The sequence below is a fragment of the Achroia grisella genome, unplaced genomic scaffold (genome assembly GCF_030625045.1).
Source record: "Achroia grisella isolate CSIRO2021 unplaced genomic scaffold, CSIRO_AGI_Agris_v1 utg821, whole genome shotgun sequence".
Taxonomy (NCBI): domain Eukaryota; kingdom Metazoa; phylum Arthropoda; class Insecta; order Lepidoptera; family Pyralidae; genus Achroia; species Achroia grisella.
The window spans coordinates 636,691-645,883 of NW_026713035.1; the positions used below are offsets into that span (position 1 = coordinate 636,691).

Below are 9,193 nucleotides of genomic sequence, written 5' to 3' on the forward strand. Positions count from 1 at the left end.
ATTTTTTGTTAAAATCGGTACCCTAATGTTCTTGCGGTATAAGAGGTAATCAAGGTGAAATAAAAATCAAATCAGATATTGAATTAATATATTGTTATCCTGTCGTACTATACTCCACACATCTAGATGGATCGGTTGGAAAATATTCTTGGCATTTAGTCATCAGTCTCTTTAGTGCTTGAATGTATTTCCTTTGGGTTTCGTCATTCATAACATGGGCCACATTTTTGGAAAAAATCTTTTCTCGTCCAGTTCGGGCATGAATACCCACCATAGTGACACCAATAGGCCATGGCGCATTACCTATTGCCATCTGTAAATATGCGTCACTTGCCTGTAAATTAAAATATGCAATATGTAAACATGTACAAATATTATACATATGGGTGTTAATAATTGTAGTATTATTAGAATTTATATTTTCAAAATTACCATAATATAATTTCTTTCTAATAAATGTTTCGTAATTTCCATTAGACTGTCACAAATATCCTCTGGTAAATTTTTCTTCTTCAATTTTCTCATTAATGGTTTGAGATATACTTGTGTTTGTGTGAATGTTGCTCTAGTCATTTTATGCTTTATTGCTGTTTTTTCTGCACCAGTAGCAGAATTTAGTTGTTGACCCCATAACTTGAGAAGGAACTGTAAAGATAAACCATTATTAAGTAACTCTCTTATCTAATAATGGACTGATAAAAAAGTAATAGCCAAACTTGACATCTTTTTATATTTTTAAAATAAATCTTATTAATTAATGTTTAGCAGGATTTTTTAAATATTATTTCAATAAACTTCTTATGTCATGTACATCTCAGGTCTTGAATGATGATATAATTTATAATTTTATATAACTAGATAACTGACTTAAAATCAATTCCATACTAAATATTCACACATTAAGTACCTGTAAAAGAGTCATTATTACATTCATATCATGATTTCTGTCGCCTTGTCCCATGGTTTTGGCCATTTCTTGAATGAATTCATATGTAATGCAGTCATCTAATGCATCTTCCTTTAAAGACTTCTCTGTATCACTCTGAAAAATTTATTTGATCATACCTAAATTAATTACTCTTATAAAATTATATCTTAAATATTGACATTACAATATTCATTACAATGAAGATAATTATATAGAATAATTTAAAGATAAAATTAAGTACATGAGTATATTTTGTGTATATATTTCAATCAGTTCCAGAAATTTTATATTTTTACTTCTACTATTTAGCATTAAAGTACTTATATACACACAAAAATGTATTATTTAAAAATTCACAATAAATAATTTTACTAAAATGGCTTTAAAAAAACAGTAATTCAGTTGAGTTTCTTGCTAATTCTACTCAATGGTTTCAAAAGACTGAACTGCATAGGAGGGACTAAAATATTAATACAACAAACTTGATGCAACTACAATTTTAAGTAACTGAAATGTCTTACATTAATATATTATTTTTACTTTAGGTGTTCCTGACAAAAACTGCTTCATATTTCAGTCAACATATATGAATAATCTAGACTTATTTGAATTAATTATAATTGTTGCAGAATGAACAAAAATTACCTGTGTTCCAAGTGCTAATATTTCATTTAAATAGGCTTGATCTACTTTATCCATAGCCTCCTGGAAGTCATTTCTAAAGCCCTGAAAATAAAAGACAATAAATTCATACTGATGGAAAGGTATTAATATCTTAATTCATGATGATGGAGTGACTAACCACCAACAGCACTAATTGAGTGTCTGTAAGTCAACAGAAATTCACCAGGATGAATAAAAGAAATTGGAGTTGACTTACATAGTTAGTTACTTTGGTAGCAATGGAATCTACAGTGTGTTTATTAACTCACTATTTTGTATTCAATCCATGATATATATACAAGTAAATAAGCATGAGGACTCCTTCTTATGGCATAAACATGGTGTCACATTAAGCTATGGCAGAGCTCGTAGCAAAATCTTTGAAAAGGCCCATAGTGTGGTTTCAGTTCTAAAGTTTGGAGTTAGATTTTAAAAAAAACATCACCTTTTACTAGGTTTCGACTATGTAAAGACATTTCCGACACAGCAGACACACAGATTATTCAGGAATATTTTATAATGAGTGATATCAGTATATGTGTAGCAGAAATGAGGCAATTATTAGTATTACATATTATTAATTGGTATCTATTCATAAGTTAAATTAAAGTAGTAGAACTATATAAAAAATGGTGACCAACTTACCCTGTTTGCTTCAGGCTCCTGAATTTCTATCCTCCTTAATCTCCTAAATGACTGTACTTCATTTTCTCCATATAACAATATAGGGTGTCCTCTTTCTCTCAACCTCTTAATCACTTCAGATCTTGGTAATAACACAATTTCTGTTTGTTCTGTTTCTGATTTATCTTGTTTAGTGCCTATAATTTAATAAGTCACTAATTTTATAAACAGACATTTTTATATTTTTAATACTATGATAGTAGTAGAAGGGGATTGTTAGTAATGTGGACTAATAACCCCATTGGTTGTAATGTACCATGTCAGGTTGACCTTCATGCAGTTCCCCCTAGAAACCTTAGTGATAAATACATGGTGAATTTACCATGATGGGCTATGGATATGTTTCCATTGAGATGAACCGGCAGAAAACTCTACTACACTATGAACATTATATTTTCTATGTAATTTATTGGTGAAATTAAGAGTAATCAAGTAATGCAACTTACTACAGTCAGTAGGCAGTGAGTCAAATCATTTGTTCAATAAAAGTAAACACTATTAAAATTAAGTATTCTGTGAATGTATTTTAACTTTTTATATTACATTTAAGAATCTTGGCTGTAATATGTTCAAGTATGAAATTAGGGTTAACAATTATAAATGTTGATATTAAGAATAATTACTTGATACCTGTTTCAGATTGCTCCACAACAATATTACTCTTCATATCCTCAGTTTTACTTGGTCCATACTTTCTAAAGTATTCCTCTTGTTCTTTCGCTAATAAATCACCCCTTTTGAAATATTTTTTGCTTTTGTTTGGGTCCTATACAGAAATCACGATAATGATTATTGAATCTCATTAGTATAACATAGTTAGTTAGTAATAAAAAGTGTAAAATTCATTGTTGTTTTATTGAATAGATATGTTTGTTATGACATACTTACAAGAATATTTTTTTCTTCAAGTAATTTTCTCTTTCTAGCTATTTCAGCCTTTAAAATATCCATTGCTATTAAGACAATAAAGTTATTTAATTATTTTTCTATCGTTGAGTAAAATATGTCGTTAAATTTGTAATAAGAAATAAATAAAAATGAAATAAATGTAAGAAAACAGGACAACAAATTAATTAAAATCACATACGAGACAAATACAAGTATTACGAATGATTAATAGAATGACGTTGATTGAGATCAGTTGAAAATTTCAAGTGAAGTCAATCAATGTCATTAAAATTTCAAGTTGAATCCCTTTGCTTTAAAGGATAAACAGAAATAAAAAAAGTTGTATCCAGTGTTGCTATATATATAAACATATTATATATACCCGATTTTTTTTACAAAATTATCTATTAATTATTTAAAATAAATTCCACACAAACATTAGAAGCTATGAGCATTTTATTAACCAAAAAATGACCAAAATAATGAAGATTGGCCTTTGATTTTTTATCTAATAAAAGCGTTCTAAAAAGTGGTGTGTGTGGGTACCTTAGTCTCATATATTTTAGTCGTCAAGCTATTGGTGTGTTAAGGTGAGATTAGGCAGTGTAAGTACAGAATAAGTATGAGTGGTATTCATAAGCGTCACATGATATCGGCACAGTACAGTGACTAAATTAATGATTATGTGTATTATTATTAAATGCGTTGTAGATCTCAGGGTAATGACTAGATTTTACTATCCTCCGTCCTAGACAGTCTTTCTAAAGTCTACGTATCTGATGGGTGGACTTGGGATATAGGCAGGTACCTACCTACTTGTTAAGAATATTTTCATCACTTATCGCGTAATTGTTTTATTGTTTCGGCAGGCACTTTGATGTTCATGATTATGTAACTATTCACAGCTTTTTTTAAATACCTAGTTACATAAATACGAATGCGCATACGGTACAAGTTTTAGATCTAGTTTTTCTACGAATGATACCAATACTATGCGTATATACCCAGACAAGCACCTGTGAATTAAGATGGATATTTATATTTTTACAGACTACGATGGTTTCCAGACTAAATTCTACGGTATCGACTGAACAGGGAATATACCTAGACAGCAACATGGCCCGCAAATAATCTAAACTAATTATAAAAACTCCCGTCCCTGTTTCTCAATTTTCATAGTCCATTCTGACCTGATATCTCCTTCTTCTGCCGTCACATAATTAATATGAACTGATCACACTTAAAATGTGGATAAGAATTGCTTCAGTTCATTAGAACCATCTAGTGGTGCCCTGCTAGCATATAGGTACCTATATATCATATAGGAGGGCACAGCTCACACACAAAAATGTGTGCTAAAAACTGTTCTTTTTTCTTTTAAAGATCCAACATCTATAAATAAAAATTAGTAATTTTTATAAAAAACAAAGTAGCTACAGTGTTCTGCGTAATTTAGAAAGAAAGACACAAGACACTTGCACACCAATATTTTGCTTGTAGACAATGCTTACCAAAATATCTACTTATTTCATAATTATTTAATGACAAAAGGTAATAAATTACAATACTGACGATAACAGCCTGATTAACTCAATTAATCACTACTATTAATTGATATGACAAAGAAGGTAGATAATTTTGCTTACCGCGTAAATAATTTACATTTTACATTCAAAATCACTTCGTTGGACTGATCATTACAATAATAAAATTATAAATGAGAGAAAAAAATAAATTATTAAAATGTATAGCAGAATATCTAATACATTAATGTTCATCGGACTTCTTATAAATCAACATAAAGGTATGTAGGTACGTTTATCATAATTGATTTGTCAAGACTAATTTAAATTTCGAAGACATCTTTTTAATGCTTATTATTCTGTATTTCTGTAATAAGATGTGCAATAATTTTATAATGTGCAATCTTTTCATAATTATGGAACAGAATTATCATGACTACATCTAAGTGTACACACTGACTTATATTAATAGTTTTACACTATATTTATAACTATATTAAAGCTTCCCTCCGAATATTTTTTTTTCATTTGTCTCTAAAGTTGATAGAACCTAGATTACTTTAAAATGACTTATAATCAGCCTCTCATTTATGTTGATTAAGATTAATTAATATACGATTAGGATCTTAATAGTATATTAACGTTAATCTACCTCTGTGAAGATATGTAAATGGATTAATATTATCAAATATTACTAGAATGGTTTAGCTATGTAGGATACCTTTTGATACAATGTGCTACATTTATCACCTCCCACAGGAAGTTATTGTGGTTAATTCATTGTCTGTCCTGATTAACATAAGGAGGTGCAGCGTTACCTACATTTTGAATGTACCTTAAATCAGAAACAAACTAACGGCCCACCTAATTTAATTGGCTACCGTCGTCTATGGATTAACAGCATCACTGCCATCTCGTCATTTTGTGACGTCCATGGCATGGGTACCATTTTAGGTTAAAAGTTTGCCATTCTAAGATGTTAGGCTTATGTACCTATGCCATAATTTTATTGTCATTTCTCACCCACCAACCACCAACCCAAAGAGCTTACAAATCAACTGCTTGGGGGCTGAAATAGGCGAGGCGGGGGGGAAGGGGATCGTAAGTAATGTGGACTAATAACCCCCTTGTTAGCAATGTACCTTGCAGGTTGACATCCACGCGGTCCCCGTGTAAATCATAGTGCTAATTGCCATTTGTTAAGATGGACTAATTGACTTGACGTCAGGCTCATTTTATCATCCTCCACTGGTGCCCTGCCAGAGTAAATCGTAAGCGCAGGCGGGTACACCATTCCATTATCATCCATAAAAAAAGTTACGTAAGATAGATCACTAATTAAGTCGACTTGTTTACCTCTGGTAATTAATTATATGATCATGCATTAAAATTAATTTAACAGTGTGGTACATTTTAATTTTTTTAATAATTCAGTTTCAGGTAATCTAAATCGAGTAATAGGAGGTTATGACGCACCTTCAGAATTCGGAAGGTTCCACGCTTCACTTCAGAATTTGAGTGGTCAACATGTGTGTGGTAGTGCAGTTGTTACGAAATCACATGTCGTCACAGTTGCTCATTGTGTTGCAGGGTAAGTAGATATCAACATATGTTACATTTACTGTTACTCTATCTCTATAGTAATCTAGGCAATACCAAGATTTCAATGGTTACAAAATTAATACATAATTTAATAAAATATCAAGTTGTATCTTATTGATGATAACGGAATGGGACACCCGCCTGTGCCACCAATGTAGCATTATAATAATATGAGCATGAGATTAGGATAATTAGCCCATGGTGGCTTAAATTACTTTATTACAATGGCTTTAAGAAGGAACCGCATGGAGGCCGCATGACGACATATTAATCCCCATTACTAACAACCCCCTCCCCCCATTTCAAGTTGTATCTCATATGAAATACAGCGGAAGTTAGTACATGATACTTAAACTTTAATTTATCATAGAATTTCAACAGTTAATTTATCTAAATCACCGATCAACTGTGTCTCTATTGTCGTTATCATTGTTGCGACTTCTTTATACCAAATATAAGTCTGATTGTTTATAACCAAATATTTTTGACTCTGTGGCGCGTTGCGTTTGGCGCGGGAAAAAGCTAACATATTTTATTTTAATATTTGACCTTCCGTTACAATTTTTTAGGTAATTTTATTAAAGTAAATCAATAACTTGTTTCATTATATTTCTTTACAGTACAGAACCTCAATACGTAAAAATTGTCGTCGGTACGAACGATTTAGACAATGGAGGATTACAGTACGATGCTGAGGTACTAAACATACATCAGCAGTATAATTCTAGTACGAGAATTAACGATATTGCTATCATAAAAATAAGTGGTTATTTTGATTTACAACACATTACCATAATTGAAATGGGTTATAACGAACTATTGGAGGGAGATCCGGTAATTATAACAGGATTTGGAGCTCAAGAGGTTGGTATTATAAACAATCAGTTGCATTTTCTGGCATTATCTACACTTTACCAATTTCATAAAAAATATTTTTAGCGTCGGTAACCGCTATAGTATTATTGTATAGGGTAGTCCGTAACCCTGTCAGCCATCGATATGCTAATGGCAACGTAATTTACCCACATTTCTCCGTGTATGGATATATGACATGGCAGGGGCCGAGTCGCCGGAGTATCTCGAATTAATTTAGATTATTATGCGTGTTTCCATCATCGTTGAGTCAGTAAGAAATATTACACACTATTTATATCAGGCTAGTAAACCGCTAAGTGACGGCGCTCTTTTAGTGCATGCAAGAAACTCCAAAAATATGGAAACATTAAACCAGTCTATACTTTCAGCCTAATGGAGAATCAAGTCGTCAGATGTATGCCATTAATTTACCTGTATTTAGTCAAGAAACATGTCGATTCGCAATGCGCTATTCGAAGGAAGTTGTTGACAGCATGTTCTGCACTTTTACACAAATTGGCCAAGGAACTTGTCATGTAAGTTGGAACAGAATTTAAAATAAAATTGAACCATTAGGTAGGTACCTACTTAATATAATTTTAGAGCTTATACTCCGCGTGCTGTAGCAGGTGCGGGTTATACTGGTGAATTTAGTGTCGCACTATCTAACCCCCGCAACTTCGTATCACACATGTGCATCGGATTTTCCTCACTTTGTAGTGTGATGTTGTATATAAATATTTATAGCCTAAGACCTTCTTCGATAAATGAGCGATACACCTAATATTTTTTTCAAACAAGTAGTTAGTTACGGAGATTAGCGCATTCAACCAAATAAACAAAAAACTTCTTTAGCTTTATGAATAAAAACGCACTAATGTAGGTATAATAAGATTTTTAGAGTCGATACTTCATCTAATGATCATAATTGACATTAACGGATACAGGTAGGTAAGTATAAACGTATTTATGATAACTATAAATGCATCCACAAAAATTAGTACCATGTTTGTTTTATATGGCTGTTTAAGTACATCATCCCATAACGTACAGAGTTCACATCGTATGGGTGTAAGTTTTATTTCTCTTCTTTTATCTATAGTTGTGTGCGCCTTCTAATCGACATGAAAATGGATACGATCCATAATCAAAATATCAAGTACTAGTGGACCGTTTTTAACCAAATTAGCCTGGAATAATGTGTCTTTCAAACAGTGAAAGCATTTCTCAAATAAGCACGATTAGAGTGTTATATTTTTATAAATATAAGTATAATTATATATTTACAGGGTGATTCCGGTGGCCCTATTATCAAGGATAATAAACTGGTGGGTTTAGTTTCATGGGGTATTCCTTGTGCAGTTGGATTTCCTGACGTTCACACCAGGATATCACACTTTACAGAATGGATAAAAGAAGAAGTTATTAAAGATTTCATCTAGTTACTAAGCTATGCAAACATAGGCGTAATTATACCATCTGAATGCCTTATAATCGACTTCGGCACTTCCTGGGAAGGGAATGGGGATCTCCTTGAACAAATTGATAAATACAATGTTTTCTAAATTACGTTCCTAACAACAAGAAATTACACGAACGAGTAGATATATCTACTGTGGAGTATAATTTCAATATTGATATCAGTTCTAGTATTTTGTACCTACTGTTTTTTAAATGTAATCGAGACTAAACTGAATAAATTAATAACAATGTCAGTAAGTTTTTCTTACTCAGCACGAAATATGAAATTAATATGTTGCTAATGTTTAAGGTAGGGTGCGTAACTGTACAATGTCATTGGATTGATATTTGATGCAGAGTAGCAGGACAGCTCTGCAAACCGAAATTTGTACATTTCATTTTTCGTCTTTAACATAATTTTAATGGTTCCCGTTACTCGATTGATTAACTTGTATAATCTCGCATTATTAAGTCTACATTGTAATATACAATAAATACAGTAACTATAGTTCTAAATTCTAAACATGTTTTCTCGTATTTTAGTACATATCTAATTGTAAGTTTAGAAAAATTGTAGAATAACACAATA

The 9,193-nt window shown here is 31.5% G+C and overlaps 2 protein-coding genes across 2 annotated transcripts; one reads left to right on the plus strand and one right to left on the minus strand.

Moving 5' to 3' along the window:
* Positions 1-94: 94 nt before the first annotated feature.
* LOC131852028 (pre-mRNA-splicing factor 18) lies at positions 95-3,370 on the minus strand. The gene is made up of 7 exons (XM_059202603.1): positions 3,164-3,370; positions 2,906-3,041; positions 2,237-2,412; positions 1,574-1,654; positions 908-1,042; positions 433-645; positions 95-334 (listed from the first exon to the last, which is right to left on the minus strand). Exons 1-7 carry the CDS (start codon positions 3,224-3,226, stop codon positions 95-97), a joined length of 1,044 nt encoding a protein of 347 aa, XP_059058586.1. The 5' UTR covers positions 3,227-3,370.
* A 1,494-nt stretch (positions 3,371-4,864) lies between these two features.
* Positions 4,865-9,115, plus strand: LOC131852050 (chymotrypsin-2-like). Its single transcript, XM_059202638.1, has 5 exons — positions 4,865-4,967; positions 6,121-6,277; positions 6,909-7,152; positions 7,533-7,679; positions 8,433-9,115. Exons 1-5 carry the CDS (start codon positions 4,907-4,909, stop codon positions 8,583-8,585), a joined length of 762 nt encoding a protein of 253 aa, XP_059058621.1. The 5' UTR covers positions 4,865-4,906; the 3' UTR covers positions 8,586-9,115.
* The last annotated feature ends 78 nt before the right edge of the window (positions 9,116-9,193 follow it).

Excerpts from the sequence above, each read along its gene's own strand:
- LOC131852028 (XM_059202603.1), bottom strand. The coding sequence starts at position 3,226 with ATGGATATTTTAAAGGCTGAAATAGCTAGAAAGAGAAAATTACTTGAA. Across the intron at positions 3,042-3,163 it reads TTGAAGAAAAAAATATTCTT|GACCCAAACAAAAGCAAAAA; the intron begins GTAAGTATGTCA and ends ATTTCTGTATAG. Across the intron at positions 2,413-2,905 it reads TGTGGAGCAATCTGAAACAG|GCACTAAACAAGATAAATCA; the intron begins GTATCAAGTAAT and ends ATTAAATTATAG.
- LOC131852050 (XM_059202638.1), top strand. The coding sequence starts at position 4,907 with ATGTATAGCAGAATATCTAATACATTAATGTTCATCGGACTTCTTATA. Across the intron at positions 4,968-6,120 it reads TCTTATAAATCAACATAAAG|TTTCAGGTAATCTAAATCGA; the intron begins GTATGTAGGTAC and ends TTAATAATTCAG. Across the intron at positions 7,153-7,532 it reads CAGGATTTGGAGCTCAAGAG|CCTAATGGAGAATCAAGTCG; the intron begins GTTGGTATTATA and ends CTATACTTTCAG.